The sequence below is a fragment of the Crinia signifera genome, chromosome 12 (assembly GCF_055691185.1).
Source record: "Crinia signifera chromosome 12, ASM5569118v1, whole genome shotgun sequence".
Classification (NCBI taxonomy): Eukaryota; Metazoa; Chordata; class Amphibia; order Anura; family Myobatrachidae; genus Crinia; species Crinia signifera.
In genome coordinates, this window is record NC_139228.1 from 71,142,614 (window position 1) to 71,161,995 (window position 19,382).

The 19,382-nt window shown below is 47.1% G+C and overlaps 1 protein-coding gene across 2 annotated transcripts; it reads right to left on the reverse strand.

Annotated features, from left to right (window-relative positions):
- Positions 1 to 1,013: 1,013 nt before the first annotated feature.
- Positions 1,014 to 18,190, reverse strand: LOC146050717 (tyrosinase-like). Of its 2 annotated transcripts, none has more exons than XM_083167871.1 (5): positions 18,014 to 18,190; positions 12,786 to 13,604; positions 11,335 to 11,485; positions 8,641 to 8,782; positions 1,014 to 3,680 (listed from the first exon to the last, which is right to left on the reverse strand). In XM_083167871.1, the coding sequence occupies exons 2-5, from the start codon at positions 13,593 to 13,595 to the stop codon at positions 3,500 to 3,502; spliced, it is 1,284 nt and encodes a 427-aa protein (XP_083023997.1). In that variant the 5' UTR covers positions 13,596 to 13,604; positions 18,014 to 18,190; the 3' UTR covers positions 1,014 to 3,499. The 2 variants fall into 2 exon arrangements, with proteins under 2 accessions (XP_083023997.1, XP_083023996.1); XM_083167870.1 differs by having other exon boundaries at positions 11,335 to 11,548; positions 18,014 to 18,186.
- Between the last annotated feature and the right edge of the window lie 1,192 nt (positions 18,191 to 19,382).

Here is a 19,382-nt window from a genome sequence, read left to right on the forward strand (position 1 = left end):
GAAGCTGAAGCAGGATAGAGGAAGAGAGACCAGCAGACACTGATTCCCTTGGCTCCAACACATCCCAGGCCGCCCCAGCATGTCCATCCACCTACCCATCCTGTACACAGTAGCCAATAGCCGGCTCTGTGTACAGTCAATTGAATCAGTGGGGGGATTTGTCGTCTCTGCCATGGCCGCACCTGTGCTGCGGCTGACTCGCCACCGGTGCTCAGCCAGTGGGCAGTGGCAGGCAGCAGCATGTCAGTGCGTCCAGCGGGTGCTGGCGCACACATAGACCCCACTGTGGCTTGCTCCCCCAAGCCACAGCTGGGGCTGCCTTACAGTAGTTATGCCACTGAGAATACAAGTTCAAGCTATTTAACCAAGATATATCAATGATGAATTACTTGAGGATTTTGCTTTAAAATATAATTACTGTACAGAAACATAAATGAGACATTCAATACTATATTGTAAAATATATCACCTTTCTGCCTGAATTCATGAATTCTGCTTTCACATTTATTTATTAACTGTTTCTTATATAGTGCAGCATATTCCGTTGCGCTTTACAATAGGAGACAGTGATACAACAAACTGGGTATTTACAGACAGTTAAAGGTATGAGGGCCCTGCTTGCAAGCTTATAATCTATAGACACAGTGGCGTAACTATAGTCCTGCAGCCCCCGCGGTGGCAGGGAGGCGCTAGACAGGTGTGGGCGCCTGGGGGGTCTGCGGGACTATAGTTACCACCTGGTCCCGGCTCCCGACTCCTGCCCTCCCCCTCCTTACCCCATTGCCGCCGGCGCCGCTGCCTCTAACCCGACACGCAGATCTGTGTCGGGTGACGGGCGGTCCCCGGCTCCGGCTGCAGTGCTAATATAATAAGAGACACTCGGAAAATGGCTGCCCTCATAATGCTGTATGGGGGCAGCCATTTTCCGAGTGTCTGTTATTATATTAGCACTGCAGCCGGAGCCGGGGACCGGCCATCACCCGACACAGATCTGCGTGTCGGGTTAGAGGCAGCGGCGCCGGCGGCAATGGGGACGGGTAAGGAGGGGGTTAATATTTCGGGGGGGGGGGCGAAATGTCCGGCGGGGGGGCGCAAAAAAAGTAGTTACGCCTCTGTATAGACATGATTCAAAAACATCTTTACTATCTTAACATCCTTACATTGAAGTTCCAAACCAAAGGAAGACAATAAGGTCTACTCACGTTTACATTTCAATCAAGCTTCAGTAGACCTGGAACCGGTTAGATGTACACTTTGTATACCTTGGTTGATTAGGATTATCAAGAAAGCATATAGCAGCTAAAAAGTGTCTCTTTAAGGGCGTATATTCAATTAAAGTTGGATCCATTCCGATATGCATTTGTCGGAATGAATCCGACAATACCTATTCAATCTGCGGCCAAATCCAACTGTCTGCTGCTGCTCACCCGGCCTGGGACTGGGTGAGCAGGAGAACGGGAAGGATGGCACCTGGAGGTGGGAGGACAGCAGATGGGGGGACGTCGCCACAATTGGGTGAGCGGGAGGACTGGAGGACAATGCCCGGCCCTGCCTCATCTCCTCATTCCAACTGAGATCTGATTGAGATTGCCTGGAACAGGCCAAAACCTGTGGAATTTGGCCCCATTTCCGACAATATCAAGTGGAAAAACTGAATAGGTCAAATCATGGATTCGTCTACAAAAAGTTTTTTTCGACAAACGACAGTTTCCAACTCTAATTTATTATGCCCATAAGTATCCAGAGTCTTTAAATTGAAGGTTTTAAAGGTAACTATTTGCAAAACTTTCAGTATCCCCATCTTCCCCTGAATGGCTGTTCCAGGTCTTGCCCGAGGTTTCCATCATGGCTCTCAAGAAGCATTGGCTTGTTCAGACATTCTTTGGCATTAGGGCTGCATTTGATTGGATGGCAGATGTGAAGCATCCTATCAGGCTGCACTTTTCATATAGCACCATCATCATAGCGTGGACAGACTGGATATTACAGTGCAGGCACCAAGGGTCCCATTTATTAATGAGTGATAAATCTTGTTGCATGTGACAAAGGTTGCTTCAGCCCATCAGCCCCACACAATCATTTTTCAAACACATGGCAGTTAAGAGCCGATTGGCTGGAGCACCATTTATCATTCACTTATTTTATCATTCAAACGAGCTTCACCACTTGATAAATTGGCCCCCAAGTGTGTAGCGAAGGTACCAGTGGTATGACCTAGCCAAACTACAGTATTAAGATGAGATATTTGAGGATGCAGTGTATTAAATAGTCTGCAGGTGAAATTAAGGACATTGGCCATGATTCAGCCTCAGTTGCAGTTTTGCGGTGGCAGGTTCCGAAGGGGGGAGGGGCTGCCATGGGGCACCAACAATGCCACATTGCTTGCACAGCCTAGCAGCAAAGCCAGGGGCAGGACGTCCATTTTCATAGCGTGTGACCTCACACAGCACCCCCTCCCCAAACGGTCCGGATACGCCAGCATTTTCTGGACCCCCACAACACCACATTGCCACCCCTGCAACAGCCCATCTCCGCCGCCTCCCCATCGCTAGACAATGCAAACACAGTTTAACTGATCACTTGAGCATGCGCACTTGCAGATTGACTGAAATCGAGAAATGCTCTTTTTTTTGCAATTTGCTGGGCTAGCTGAATTACCCCATTGCGTGAAACCTTTCAAAGCTGAAAACAGCCGATATGAGGGAATTAGGTGACAAAAATAACAATGTATATAGAAAATGTCTCATCTCACTTTCTGTAACGTCATGACTCAGGAGAACTTTTACACATATATATTTAAGTGTTAGATTATGTTTTTGTAATGAGTTTCATTCTATATTAGTTTAGTAATCCTTATAGACGTTTATACTTGAATCTTTGGGCACATTTCATTTATTGTTTTGTACATGACTTCTTGCATCTTTTATTACGTATGTTTCGGCGTCTGTCTGACGTCTTTGTTGTTCACCAATTTTTTTTATGTTTTAGGAATAATTTTTTTTATTATGCTTCTTTTGGATGTGACGTAGAACAGTCTGGATGATAGGTCGACGGAGTTATAGCTCAACAGATATTAGGTCGACACCAAAAGGTCAACTTCCACAAGATTGACAATGACAAAATGTTGACCAAGACCTTTTGGTGTCAAAATAGATACTGTCGAACCTTTGGTCAGACCTATTTTTTCCAGATATGTTTGTATAAGCTCAATGGAAAAAAAAACACAATTAAGCCGCGTTCAGTCTCAGGAAAAGCCGGGCAGCATCTGAGCAATTGCTCAGACGCTGGCTGGAAATAGACTGTGCATGTGCAGTCTAATCTCAAATTCCCATGATTGGAATCTCCAATCCCGGTATTGAAATCCCAGCAATTTTAGGGCCGAATCCCGGGATCCCGCCGATCCTGATCCTGGCATTGGCCACCCTAGTTCATACAAAGGCGTTGATCAAACAGAAGGATGTACAAAGCAATAAGGTTGTGTGACTTTACAAAAATCTCTTTACAGACCCTGATATTCGGAGTATTTGTACCCGACGGCGCTGTCTGGGGTTAGAAATTGTCTGTTTGTGTAACATGGGAAGTAGGGAGTGGCACATTCTGTGGGGCCTTGTCCTGGTTCTTCATTGGGAGGGTACATATCTGTTGTGGCATTATGTCTCTGCATCCACACTTGGAATATTCTGCAAAAGAAACATATATGGAAGATATAGAATAATCTGCATGCGGTCATTTCATTCTGATGGTACTACATGATCATTTCTCTATAAAGACCCTTTACTTTCACAATGCAACCAATTATGGGCCTGATTCAGACTCTGCAGCTGACGGCAGTCGTCTGCAGTGGGGCCACCCAGTAAAGGCCAAGGTTGCCCCAATTGCCGGGTCCCGCCCCATGAGGTACCCACCAAATTTCACTGGTGTGCTGCTCTGGGCTTTCTGGCTTATGCTAATTTTGCCGCACCCTGCACCTGGATATAACAACCGGGACCCACAATACACATAGGAAGCCTTGATGATGGATCGGGGGCTCATTTTCTATTTGCGTACCCAAGATCTCTGAATTGTATTATCATGTAGTATTTATAACTAGTTACTGATCTTATTCAGTGTTCTGGGGAAACAACAGGGAACATTTACTAAGATGCGAGTTCTATTTTACATGGGATGTTGCGTTGGGCCACCAATCAGATACTGGATGCACTAAGCGTCAAAAGTGATAAAATGGAGAGTGATAAACAACCAATCAGCTCCTGCTTAACATTTTTCGGTACTTGTTTCCTAGCATGGTGCCCGTCGGGTCCATCGCATAACCATTAGTTAAGGTATGCGATGGGACCCGATCTGACACGATATTAGTGTTTTAACAGCTTTCTGTACAATTCTGTACAATTTTAACATCGCATCACAACGCATTCCATTATAATTAGAGATGAGCGGGTCCGGATCCCCGAGATCCGACAGATCCGAATATCGGGGATCCGGGTCAGATCCGAGTCGGCTCGGGAGTTCCCGCCTGCATTCCGGACCAAGAACGAGGCCGAACGTCATCATCGCGCTGTCGGATTCTCGCGGGAGCGGGATCTTATAAAAGATGCACGCGCGCCCCGCCATCTTCACTCCAATCTTGGAGAGGGAAGAGGGTGGTTGGGAAGCTCCATGTGCCCTGTGCTGTGCTCTGTGCTGTGCTCCGTGACCTGACCTGTGCCCTCACTGCCCTGTGCTGTGCTCCGTGCCATGTGCTCCGTGCTGTGCTGTGCTCCGTGACCTGCCCTGTGCCCACTGTCCTGTGCTGTGCTGTGCTCCGTGACCTGCCCTATGCCCTCACTGCCCTGTGCTGTGCTCCGTGCCATGTGCTCCGTGCTGTGCTGTGCTCCGTAACCTGCCCTGTGCCCTCACTGCCCTGTGCTGTGCTCCGTGACCTGCCCTGTGCCCTCACTGCCCTGTGTTGTAGACTTGTATTGAGAGTCAGTGACTGTTTATAGGCCTGAGCCCTGTCGTGTGATTTAACTTACTAGGTGCTGCAGTGCTCACACGCAGGGGCTGCAGTGTCCACTGTCCAGGGGCTGTCCTGTGGCCCGTGCCCTGTTGTGATTTATTAAGCCCTAAGCCCTGTGTTGTGATTTATTTAGCCCTGAACCCTGTATTTTTTGTGATTTAACTAACTAACTCAGTGCTGCAGTGCTCACACGCAGGCTGCAGTAATACAAGGGGCTGTGTCCAGTGTGACGGCCTATATCTTATCCATTGTCCAGTGTCACGAGTCACTCACGACATATATCCTGTGTCCTGTGTGACGACATATCCTGTGTCCAGTGTGACGACATATATCCTGTGTCCAGTGTGACGACATATATGCTGTGTCCAGTGTGACAACATATATCCAGTGGCCAGTGTGACAACAATATATCCTGTGTCCAGTGTCACAAGTCACAACATATATCCTGTGTCCAGTGTGACATGTAATGTGTGCCGGCATATATCCTGTGTCCAGCGTGACATATATCCAGTGTCCAGTGTGACGACATATATCCAGTGTCCAGTGTGACGACATATATCCAGTGTCCAGTGTGACGACATATATCCAGTGTCCAGTGTGACGACATATATCCAGTGTCCAGTGTGACGACATATATCCAGTGTCCAGTGTGACGACATATATCCTGTGTCCAGTGTGACGACATATATCCTGTGTCCACTGTGACAACATATATCCAGTGTCCAGTGTGACGACATATATCCTGTGTCCAGTGTGACGACATATATCCAGTGGCCAGTGTGACATCTAACCATTGTGTGACGGCATATATCCAGTGTCCAGCGTGACATATATCCATTGTCCAGTGTACAGGAGCTGTGTCCAGGGGCGGTGTCCAGAGGCTGTGTCCAGTGTGACGGCTGTGTCCATTGTCCAGGGACTGTGTCCAGTGTGACGGCTGTGTCCAGTGTACAGTAGCTGTGTCCAGAGGCTGTGTCCATTGTCCAGGGGCTGTGTCCAGGGTGACAGGCTGTGTCCAGTGTCCAGGGGCAGTGTCCAGGGGCTGTGTCCAGGGGCAGTGTCCAGTGTCCAAGGGGCTGTGTCCAGTGTGACAGGCTGTGTCCAGTGTAAAGTAAGAAAAATAAATAAAAGTAATAAATAAAATAAAAACACATTTTTGGAGGATGATGGAGGAGGAAATAGTGGGAGTGCTGAAGCTGCTACCACCAGTCATGACAAGGCCGATACCTCTTTGTATTTGCTGTTTGGAGCATTTCTCTTTTTTTGGGATACTTTATTAAACTGCCACCCTGTCTGCCCCTGCAGTGCCGCTCTGCCAGGTTGGAAGTGTAAGGTCCACATGTATGTGATGCCAACTGCTGTCGCTTAGCTTAGTCATCCAGCTACCTCGGTATACCCTTTTGGCCCAACTACAGTAAATGAAAACAATTTTGTAAGCTGTGAAGTGATCAAAATTGACTAGAAATGAGTGGAAACTAATGTTATTGAGGTTAATAATACTTTAGGGGCAAAAACAGGCCCAAATTCTGTTATTTTAGCCATTTTTAGCATTTTTTCATAAAAATCCAGATCCAAAACCAAAACCCACAAGGGTGGTTTTGCCAAAACCAATCCAGATCCAAAACACGAAGGGAGATCCAGATCCAAAACCAAAACCCGAAAAAGTGGCCGCCGCACATCTCTAATTATAATGGCATGCGATGCGACGATACCCGATTTTTCATTGTAAAGGCACCCTGATGGCTCATTACTATGTTAAATGGACCCCCAGACCAGATTTTTAACTGTACACCCAACCTGATGGGTGATTAATATGTGAAATGCACCCACATTGTTTACGCCACCCCCGCTATCAACGCCAACCCGAAGCGTGGTGAGCGCAGCGAGCGCGCGAGGGGCGGCGATACGCCTCCTCCGACCTTTTCATACCCCCACTATCCACGTCGGCGTGGAGTTGATTTTAGATAGTGTGGTGAGCGCAGCGAGCCATGAAGCCCGAAGCGCGGCGAGCGCAGCGAGCGCCGCAGAATACATGTGAAGTAATCCGCGTCCGCTCGCCACACTATATGAAATCAACTCCACGCCGACGTGGATAGTGGGGGTATGAAAAGGTCGGAGGACACGTACCGCCGCCCCTTGCGGGCTCGCTGCGCTTGCCACGCTTCAGGTTGGTGTTAATAGTGGGGGTGGCGTTAACAATGGGGGTGCATTTAACATAATAATCACCCATCAGGGTGACTGTACAATTAAAAATTGGGTCTGATCGCATCGCATGCGATCGGGTCGCATGCAATGCGATGCGACCCGATCAGATAGATCCGATGCCATAAGATAAATATCGTGGGCGCCGTGCTAGGAAACATGTACCCATTCTGCATGAAATGTGTACACTCCGAACAGGGGGTGGAGAGGGGCGTGAAGGGCTGTTTGTGCTCATTACCATATGTTTACACCCCGCGTTTCATGGGCGTTCCCATGCAAACGCTGGGCGTACGTATGGTAATGCGGCCGTGACGCACGTGTAGGGGGCGGACATATGACATCGCCGGATGTCAGCTGCCCGCCCAGATCCCTGCTTTTGCACGGAGAAATGCCCGAGTGGTCTGAGGTTGCGGGAGCTGGCGGACCACTCGGCCCTGCATTCGATGTTCTGCGACCATCGAATGATGGGGGACGTTCCCTGAGATGGAGGAGGTGTATTCGTGAGAAATACACGTGCGGTCCGTTCGGACAGCTTCTTACCGCGTACGGACGGAGTTGGCGATCCGTATGGAAGGCGGGGTTTAGGACGCACGGTGCTGGCCGCATATTCAGATCCGGCCGCACCGATCAGAATAAGGGCCTATATTTTATCACTTTTGAAGCTAAGTGCATCTGGCCAACTATCTATTATCTTGTAGAAGGTGCTAATTGAATAAAAAGTAGGTTCTGATTGGTTGCCCATAGCAACATCCCATGTGAAATAGAACTCCCATCTTAGTATATTTTACCCAATGTATTTTTTCCTTACTCAGTATTACCCCCTCCCTTTCATGGACCTGAGTGATATCACTATTGTGCTCCTACATAAATGTCTGTTACCATGGAACTGACAGCAGCCAGCTTTCCAGCCAAAACACTGAGATCCAATGCCGGTATGTGTTTTGCCTTGTTTTTGGAACTGGGATCCCTTAAGTTTGTGTTCGTTTGGTTTCCATGGAAACCAAACTGTTAAGAGTCCCGGCACCATGCCCTCTAAAGCTTTGGCATCTGGAGCCTGTGCTCCACCAAAACCACCCTCGTTACACCCCAGGATACAATCCTACAACTTTCCCATGATGCACCAGCACATCATTGCAATTCTGTGTCCTGAGGCCAATTGACGGACCAAATTACTCCTTTGTGTGCTAAAAGATGTCATAACAGAAGTGAAAGCTATTTTTGCAGGGACACTGATCTGATTCAAAGCTGCTGGATATGGAGAGAGGGTGAAGACACAGATTGAAGTAGGAGCAGATAGGGACTGGGGGTGGGGAGCTTGTGGGCTAAAACTGTCACAGCTCAAAGTGAAAGTACATTGCAGAAGCCGTCATTTTGCCGGGCTTTTAACTAGTAAAAGTACAGTATATATCTATAAGGACGATGTCTTTGCTAAATAAACATACTTGTCAACGAAAGCATGGTGTAAAAAGAACGCTGGGTCATTGGCAGAAATTGCTACTATAGACATTGTCCCTCCAAAGTAGTCGTGGACAAAGTTATGCAAATATTCTCCAAGCGTTGTCCCATCTGATGGATTTAGGAAACCTGTAAAAACATTCCACAAATACCAGCACTTTACGAGACAATAATACGCATATAAATGTGCAAAACCTTTTTAAATTTTGTAATTTTCTGAGCTGCACAAAATATCACTGACAATAGCATTAAGCCTTATTAGCCAGTAGGGAATTCATATGAATGGGCGGCGTATGGGATACTGGAAGACCGGCAGGGGTCTGATAAGTATACTTACCTCCTCCCTGCACCCCTTAGCCTTAACCCTACTTCCCCGAAGCCTAGCCCAAATCCTCCCCATTAGTGCCTATCCCTAATGCCCCCCTCCCCCACACCCTAACCCCAAAGGTGCCCATACACTACTGCAATGTATCGCAACAGTGTGATGGCCATCTGACCCCCTTGACCTTTCCAGGTGGCGGGATCGCATTCAATACATTGCAAGTGGTCCTTTCACACTGGAAGGGGGGCCGAGTCGGAGGTCAGAGGGGCAGCAGGGGGCATCAAATACATCCACTTTGGCCCGATTTCTCGGCCCGATCAGTCGGGTGAAATCTTCCCAAATTGGACAAGTGTATGGGCACCTCAACCGCACTTTCCCACCCTAAACCTTAAACAGTCCCCTCTTCTCACCCCCCCCTCGCAGCACTCTCTGGAGTGGTTATTCAGTTATTCTCGCTGCCCATCGCTGCACAGGCACGGACACTTCATGGCACCTGGGACACAGGGTGATCAGGCTGGGAGAGCGAGGTAGTTCCCCCGGAGACAGTGTGACAAGTGAGCAGGTCGCTGACTGTCCAGGCACCACAGGGACCCCCTGGCCGCCCTGTGCTGCCCGGACCCCAGGGATACATTGCCTGGACCCCACTGCCTGTCACCCACCCACCTGGAGTGTGAAGGCCCCTGATGTGTGGGGGCCCCGGGGTGACCGCCCCTAGTTTATAGGGGTATGTTTAATCATATTTTTTATTTTCCTCACAAAATGTTATGCTTTTACATAATTAGAGAGACATTGTCGCTGATGGTGTAGGAGGTGTACTTACCTGCAAGACACTGGCCACACCCACACAGCACTGACCACTACCATATAACACTGGCCACACCTCCTTGACTTTTCACAATAGGCCTGTAATTCTGCACTGACACCCACACTTACACATTACATTACACATCCACAATGTGGCCTCTGTTTTGGTTTTAATCTTTGGTTACCTCCCAGTCTCAACCTAGATTCACAAGGGCTTGGTTGGTGGTCTTCTTATGTCATTGTCATTTAGGGGCCGATTTAACATTGAATGATATTCTTGTTGCTTAAATGGTGCTCCGACCAATTAGCTCCTAAAGTACTCGGTCCTGGAGATCTACCGACGGTCCACGTTTTCCAAATCACCTAGCTGGTGCACAGCTGTAGTCATTACTAACTGTCACATTCCACAGATCACCTAGCTGGTGCATAGGTGTAGTCATTACTAACTGTCACATGTCCCAGACCACCTAGCTGGTGCACAGGTGCAGTCATTACTAACTGTCACATCTCCCAGATCACCTAGCTGGTGCACAGGTGCAGTCATTACTAACTGTCACATTCCACAGATCACCTAGCTGGTGCATAGGTGTAGTCATTACTAACTGTCACATGTCCCAGACCACCTAGCTGGTGCACAGGTGCAGTCATTACTAACTATCACATCTCCCAGATCACCTAGCTGGTGCACAGGTGCAGTCATTACTAACTGTCACATTCCACAGATCACCTAGCTGGTGCATAGGTGTAGTCATTACTAACTGTCACATGTCCCAGACCACCTAGCTGGTGCACAGGTGCAGTCATTACTAACTATCACATCTCCCAGATCACCTAGCTGGTGCACAGGTGCAGTCATTACTAACTGTCACATTCCCCAGACCACCTAGCTGGTGCACAGCTGTAGTCATTACTAACTGTCACATGTTCCAGACTCCCAATCTGGTGCACAGGTGTAGTCATTACTAACTGTCACATTCCCCAGATCACCTGGCTGGTGCACAGCTGTAGTCATTACTAACAGCCACATTTCCCAGACTCCCTAACTGGTGCACAGCTGTAGTCATTACTAACTGTCACATTTCCCAGATTTTCAGCTGGTGCACAGGTGTAGTCATTACTAACTGTCACATTTTCAAACCTGCTGCATTTATTCCTACTATAGATCCTCCCCATCTTCATCTGTGCTGCATGCACAGTATTCACTATATCATCAATGTTGCATGTTGGCAGTGGGGGCGGGTGACGTTAAAGAAATCGTTTATTGTTAATGCGCTATATCATTTGCCATGGGGGGAGGGAATTGCTCGTTGCCGAGGGGGAGGGAAATGCTCCCGCTCACTGTAAGGAAGATAGCCGCCAGCCTAATTTAAAGCCGTGACAGCCGGTCAGAGAGAATTGGGGGGAATTAGTGCAACATTGCAAGTTGTGAGGTCCCAGTATATGTGATGTGATTGTTTCAGCACATGGCGTCAATGCTGTGAATTGAATTTCTCCCTATATCAGTGTTGTTTTGGTGAATAATATTATAGTAACAGCATGTAAGAAAGAAGCCCACCTTCCAAGGTGTTCCGAAAGCTTTTCAGTGATAACCTGTTGTATGGATAACGATCAAACTCTTCCCATTTAAGTGCGTCATTCACATCTTTGACGGAGGGAAGACGTTTGAATGAAGGGTCAGCTCCCGGCTTCCTGTGCAATTTTTCCATCTGACAATAATCATCAGCATTGGGGCAATAGGCATCAATATAATTGTACCCACTGCAAATAGACTGAAGACGTAAACATAGATTAAATACCTCTTCCCAATAGTACAGAATACAGGGTAATAGCTTCACAGATACTGTTCCACAAACTGCTTCCACAGATGGATGCAAACAATGGCGTATTTATAATGGGTGTAATGTGCACAGTGAGCACAGGTCCCTGAGTCTCAGGGGCCCCACTCCACACACACTGCACCTATTCTTTAATACCCCCCCAGATTCCCGCAATGTAGGCAGCAGCGTTGGCGGAATCACATTTTTACGGAGCGCATGCCCTCTAGTGCTGGGTACATGGGACTCCAGAGAGGTACTGTAATTATCTGAAAATGGGTACACCGTGTACCCTGCATCCATGTTCAATTATTTACCTTGTTGGCGCTACTGCTGCAGCAGAATCACTCAGAAAATGGTACAGTACACATGGAATGTGCACAAGGGACCACTCCTCTCTCATACCCCTTCTCCACTAGACAAGGTGGGTCACACCCGGGTGCAACTTGGTTTGCAAGCCCTTTCCTACTAGCTTCCAGACCCAGCATAATGCCGGGTGGGTGATGTCATAGGGAGGCGGGGCCGGGTGAGCATTGCCGGCTTTTACATTACAGGAAATGGGACCTGGGTCTCATCAACCCGGCTTACCCGTTTCCACTGCACCTGGACCTGGGAGCATTCCAGGTCTAACCCAGGGTTGGATTGCCGGGGCAGTCGACCCGGAATTATTCTTGGGGATGCATTTCCACTGGGTTGATGCACGTCCCCGCGCAAAATCCAGAGTTTCTATTTTCTAGTGCAATAGGGGTATCAATCGACACCTCATTATTACTGCTTTACCATCAGTCCCCTCACTGGTTCCTAAACCACAATTATCTGACTGCACATTCCCACCAAATGGGATGCCAGCTGTTAGAATTCTGCCATTGGCATCCTGATCCTGTTCGAGGTTCCGGCACCGGTCTTTTCGCGGCAGTCCGGATGCCAGCGTCAGTATACTGTACGCTGGCATTCTAACCACAGGGATGCTGAACGGCTCCCAGTACAGCATTTGCAATGGACAGTGCAGAGTTGACCTGTGTCCAACCCAAGAGTAACAGTTCAAAGCAATTCTACTACAGAAGGAAGATATATACATAACACAACGTACATAGTAGAAGTTAGAAGATGGCAAATACAGGACGAAAATGTTGTTTTTGAAACTGGTAAATCCAGTTTAAATGTAATAATAAAACAGAACAAAAATACTCACTTTCCATTTAGCGAAGTGAGAGTATTCATCCAGAATCCCCTGGGTATCACTTTCACCAATATAATCCTTAGTACAGATAGAACAGTTTGTTTCTCCTCGCCAGTCGTAATAAGGAAGAGCAAAGTCTTCATCGCCTGTCATGAGCTGAATTTGTCTCTCGATGAACAGTAACCCCAACCGGTGCCAACCAGGAAAGGCCGGGCCTTGGTGAGCATAGTTTTTGCTACGATCGAAGGTCCCATTTCTCAGAATGGCCTTCATGGAGTAGTAATGGATCCAAGCATAAACGTCGTAGATGGTGGCATCCACAAAGCGGTACGTGTCTCGGTGGTGTCTGTCTCCAGTGGACAGGACAACATAGTCTTTGCTTTTCGTGAATTTGGCCAAAGTCAAATAACTAATGAACCTTTTCCTTTCAACAAGTGAGAGTTGCCGAATCTCTTTCCGGACATTGATCTTTTGGCGCTCACAATTTTCTCCGAAATATCCATACTTGCAATCGCCGCAGTTAAAGCCACTATAGTTTCCTTTACATTCGCAGGTGTGGTTATAATAGTGCCTGGGCCAGTCCAAGCGGTCGTCATCATATTGGCGAATGAAGCCATCATGTGTCCTTGCAGGAAATAAAGGAACAGGTGATACGTTGTCAATGCACCTACCACGTCCGGAGTTTACCCCACAGGGGCTGCCGTCTTTCCAGTTTGGACAGCAGATAAAATTCTTTAAGGCTTTATCAGTGGTGCATTCTCTGGGAAACTGGCTATGAGCCCCACCCAGACACAGACTCACGAAGGCACACAGTAACCACATGGCTTGCTGCTGCAAGAAGATAGAAAACATGGAGAAATAACATTAAGAAGACTTCAAATCAGTGGCGTAACATAGCACCGCAGCCCCCGCGGTCACGGGGAGACGCAGTGTAATTGCGGGCACCGGGTGGCTGCGGTGCTATTGTAATGCCCCCCCCCATATGCACCGCAGCTTTACCTGTCAGCGCTGCGGTGGTCCCGGCTCCCGTCCTGGCTTCATTCTGAGCCTATGGAGACGGACCATTATAAAATGTCCACCCCCATATAGCAGACAGTTCTCTGAAACTGTCTGCTGTATGGGGGCAGACATTTTGTGATGGTCCGTTCTTAGGGTTACCACCTAGTCCCTTTAATTGCGGACACATATTAATTACACAGGTTCTGTGGCTGGCTGACTTCAAGACTCCACTTCACCTGATTTTAAACTGCCACAGAACCTGTGTAATTAACATGTGTCCGGAATTAAAGGTCCTAGGTGGTAACCCTATCCGTTCTTCATATTATCAGAATGAAGCCAGGACGGGAGCCGAGACCACCGCAGCGCTGACAGGCATCCCAGCTCCCACCCGCACCGATGACAGCCCGGCTCCCACCCGCTGCCCGCATCGCTGACAGCAGGACTCCTAAGTATGTAAGTATGGCTGGTGGGCGAGCGGGCGCCCGGGGGGGGGGGGGCACCAGAAACTTTTGGTGGGGGGGTTCAATATTTGAAGTTACGCCACTGCTTCAAATGTATAGTTCTAGGTGCAACAACATCATAGCAAGCACAGATGTAACTAGGGTGGTGTGGCCAGCATGCTTGAAAAGAGAGCATATGCCCGGTAGGGCGAAATTGGCCATCTCCCCTCTTGTATGTGCCACTGCAGACAAGCTGTAATGTCTAATAGTAATGGTGCACCTGGCTCCTTCTCTGACTGCCCCATGCCGCTACCTTCATCTACATCTCTTGCAAGGTCTGCAGGGACAGGACTTCCACTGGGCACAGGAGCCATTCCTGCTGCTTCTGGGTACGGGTTGGGATCGTTTGGTCTACAGCAAGTTGGTCGACAGTCATTAGGTCGACACCGTTAGGGCGACATGGGGGAAGGTCAACATGGGACAAGGTCGACATCGGTTTAGGTCAATAGGTCAACACAAGCATTAGGTCGACAGTGGCTAGGTCAGGGCCGGTGTGCGACGCACCGCAGCTCCGGACGGGCAGGGGGGGGCAGTGGTGTGCGGGCGCTATATGGGGCAGGGGCATGGCTCACTCGCCTGCTGTTTTTTTTTATATTTTCGCAGCCTTTTAGACTATATATCAATGAAGGTTATATTTTATATTTTTCTGAGGTGCATCGAATAAAAGGACACCCTTTCTTTCTCTTTCATGTTTTGCCATAGATTTAGCATTCTCTAATACAGTGGTTCCCAACCTTTTTTCTCTCCCGTACCCCTTGATTAGGCTTTTCATTGATAAGTACCCCCTCCTCTCATTTTGAAATATGGACAGTACTTAGCGGTATGCGGATCCTTATGCATGTCCTTATATTCAGGAGGAGCAGAGGAGCGGAGGTATAGTATACAGCCAGGAATCATGCCCTTCTGTGTCTAGACTCTGATTGTGTATTATCTCCAGGATTCCCGCTAACACTGGTAGGATTAATGCCGCTGCTTCCTCCACCTTTGTCAGTGCTGGGCAGATGACTGCTGATGTCTGAGGGCAGCGCGGGAAGCTCCCAGTGGATTGCTGGTCAGGCATATGACACAACATGGTTTGTCTCCATGGCAATGGGCCTTCTTCAGCCATCAAAAGACCTTTTCATCGTCCGCCATTACCAATATTATTTTCAAGTACCCCCAACTGGTCTGCAGAGTACCCCCAGGGGTATTAGTACCCCAGATTGGGAACCACTGCAATAGAAAATCGAATCTAACATCGAATCAAAAGCAAATCGATGTGTGTGTACAGGGCTTACAAGACACGGAAGTTGTGCACTTTTTGGTATCTGATTATATCTGTTTATGTGAATTTAGCCTGGTCCCAAAGGCTCCCAGCTAAACACTAGTACTTTGTGCTTGCCAGGAATTTCTCTATTTACATGATAGATACATTGGAAACATTGTTACTATATATCCTGTGCAATAAGATACTAATTACACATCCTGACCAGACTATCTAAAAAACAGAAGTAGGTAACAAAATTACTTCAACTGTGTCATTTAGTGCTCTGTATATTGTCTAAAGGTGGCCATACATCAGAAAGATATTGTACCCAATCATACAATCTCAAATGATTATAAGATTGATTGTATGCAGATTGTGTGCACATCTTGTGTACACAATCATACAATCAATCAGCAGATTGATTGTATGACTGATTGTATGATGAATTGTGAATAGATTGTGTGTCCAAAAACCACCAAGGACTGCCAGGGATTTCAAGGAAAATTGTACACAATCATGAGCGCAATCAATCTTAAGATCGATCTTTCTGATGCATGGCCAGCTTAAATCTTGTTTTGTGACCTTTATTGCATTCAAACATAGATAGTGTGCTGTTTTGGTGTATACCTAAAAAAAAAAAATTATTTCTGTGAAAACTGTACCTGGTCTGACTACCAGTGCCCAAACTGTGAGGAGACAGTTTGTTCTAAATTATTACGCACAAATTAAGCACCACTATACAACACTGTTATACAAATTAAGTGCAAATGATATATAAATCAATTGGTTACACGAGACTGCCTTAATACTAGGGATGTGCACTGGCCACTTTTTGTGTTTTGGGTCCTGATTACCTTCAGGTTTTGGGTTCTAATGGGTTTTGCCAAAACACCCCTAGATACGGCAGTACTAGGCACCAGACGGTAGATACGTCAGTACTAGGCACCAGACAGGTAGATACGGCAGTACTAGACACCAGGCAGGTAGATACGGCAGTACTAGGCACCAGACAGGTAGATATGGCAGTACTAGGCACCAGACAGGTAGATATGGCAGTACTAGGCACCAGACAGGTAGATACGGCAGTACTAGGCACCAGACAGGTAGATACGGCAGTACTAGGCCCCAGACGCTAGATACGGCAGTACTAGGCACCAGACAGGTAGATACGGCAGTACTAGGCACCAGACAGGTAGATACGGCAGTACTAGGCACCAGACAGGTAGATACGGCAGTACTAGGCACCAGACGCTAGATACGGCAGTACTAGGCACCAGACAGGTAGATACGGCAGTACTAGGCACCAGACAGGTAGATACGGCAGTACTAGGCACCAGACAGGTAGATACGGCAGTACAGGGCACCAGACAGGTAGATACGGCAGTACTGGGCACCATAAGAGTGCCCCAGAAAAAAAAGAGAGTGATTTCTTCTTCTTTTGCCTTTAAACTTATGTTCCTCTCTAGGGTGCACCTCCACGGCAATTACTACAGATGAGAACACATCTCTTCATAAACATTAGAAATTGTGGATGACTAACCTAAGTTGACATTACCGTACGATATTGACCTGTGCACTGGTTTCCCCTTCTCCCCCTCTCCCTTACCACAAATCATGGGTGATGGGTTCTATTATAATCTGGACCTTATCTGTGTGGAATTAGCAGGAAAAATATTAATGAATGATTTCAATCCCTGTACAGCAGGGGTAGGCAAACCTGTCCTCAAGATCTACCAACAGTTCATGCGTCTCAAGCCACCTGTGGATCTATAGAAGGAATGATTGCAGCAGGTTTGACATTGTGACAGTAAAGCCAGCCTCACATTGCAGTTTTGACACGGTGTATTGCCTTTTTTTTTACCATTTTAAAACGGGAACAGCTGCAGTGTGAAAGCTCCATTGTCAATTTACCGTTTACAGAATACTGGTATTTTGAAACGTGTTAAAAGCAGGATCCTACACGTTTCTGAGCCGTTTTCCCTGCAGTCTGAACAGCTCAGAAATGGTATTTGCTACAAATGATAACCACACATGATCCCCGACCACAAGCAGGAAAAAAAAACATTTAAAATTACATTGTATGGCTTTCTATGGGTGAAACGGGTTGAATCTGAAGGTACAAAAATGGTATTGAAACTGCAATATACCTTTACAACATGCAATATTAAAGGAGTTTAACTGACTTTTGACCCGTTTTAAGACACGTTTAAAAAAACAGGTTGAAAGCAGGAATGACTACAACTGTGCACCAGCTAGGTGATTTGGGAAACATGGAGTAGATCTCGAGGACCGGATTGCCCCCCCCCCCCCCTTCCCCCAGCATTGCATTGTATCATTGATGTTCAATCGGTTAACATTACAGAATGTATTAATAAACATTATATAATCTATTCAAGGTTGCAATAAATGCTACCGTATTATATACAAGTGATGAATTACACAAAGTGCCAATATTACAATAAATCACAATTCTCCAGGTCTGTCATTATACTCACCGTTCCTGACTCCTCTTTCTGATTTCTCCTATTGCGACTTCTGTCTCTTATATATCCATCTCTCTATCTGCCTGTGGCCTCATCAGTCAACATACATGTATTAGACCCATGACAGCCAAAACAGGATTTTCCGCTCCAAATACAGTATTTCTGTGGAGATTTGAATATAGGATATAAGTCATCAGTTTTTATAATTGTTCTTATTTAATTGTTTGGAGATTATCTAGGTCTTATTTCCTGATATCTTGTTTCACATGTATCCTGTTTTTCTCAAAAGTGTCCTTAGGATCACCCAATAGGGGTAATTCAGCATCAGTAGCGGTTTTGCTTAAAAAACTCCCCTGCATACAAAGTCCATCACCCATGCAGTTGTAGTCTCCCCAGCATGCAAAGTTTCTCCCCGTAATGCGATTGTAGTCTCCCCAGCATGCAATGTCCCTCCCAGAAATGCGATTGTAGTCTCCCCAGCATGCAAAGTCTTTCCCCCGATGCGATTGTAGTCTCCCCAGCATGCAATGTCCCTCCCAGCAATGCGATTGTAGTCTCCCCAGCATGCAAAGTCTTTCCCCCGATGCGATTATAGTCTCCCCGGCATGCAAAGTCCCTCCCCGCAATGCTATTGCCATCTCCCCAGCATGCAACATCCCTCCCTGTGATACGATTGTAACCTCCCCAGCATGCAAAGTCACTCCCTGCGATCCAATTGTAGTCTCCCCAGTATGCAAAGTCTTTCCCCCGATGCAATTGTAGTCTCCGCAGCATGCAGAGTCCCTTCCTCCTTGCGATGTGATTGTAGTCTCCTCAGCATGCAACCTCCCTCCCCGCAATGCAATTGTAGTCTCCCCAGCATGTATCCGTACACATTTGTTAGTATCCACAAGGGCTCGCATTGTTTGGTGAGGCAACATGCACCTGTTCGCTAGACTCCGAACACACGCAATCTACCTAGGAGGTCCAAATCGGGACCCAACTTCCTAAACTCAGTAACAGGTGCATTCCCATCTTTACTAAGAATTACATATACTATACTCTAGGAACTCAGGATATAATACCAGTAAAGCAGAAGTGCTGGATTTATAAACCTCTGGCCCAGATTAGATTGATTTGGAATCCTCCTTCCAGCTGAATTGGCATAAACAGAATATTAAATATTTTGGTACTTTCTCACGCACCATTAACTCTAGTTCCAAACGAGCTGTCCCCACATTGTATATCAAATGAAATTGGATCTGAATGTTTGGTGTAGCAGTTTTATCTCATGGACGTGCTGCGTGAATTCAGTAACGATAAACGTGCTCCATCGGATCCTTTACCTCTTTCAGAGAAGGAAACAAAATATGGTGTCCATCGGCGCAAAACTCACCGAAGC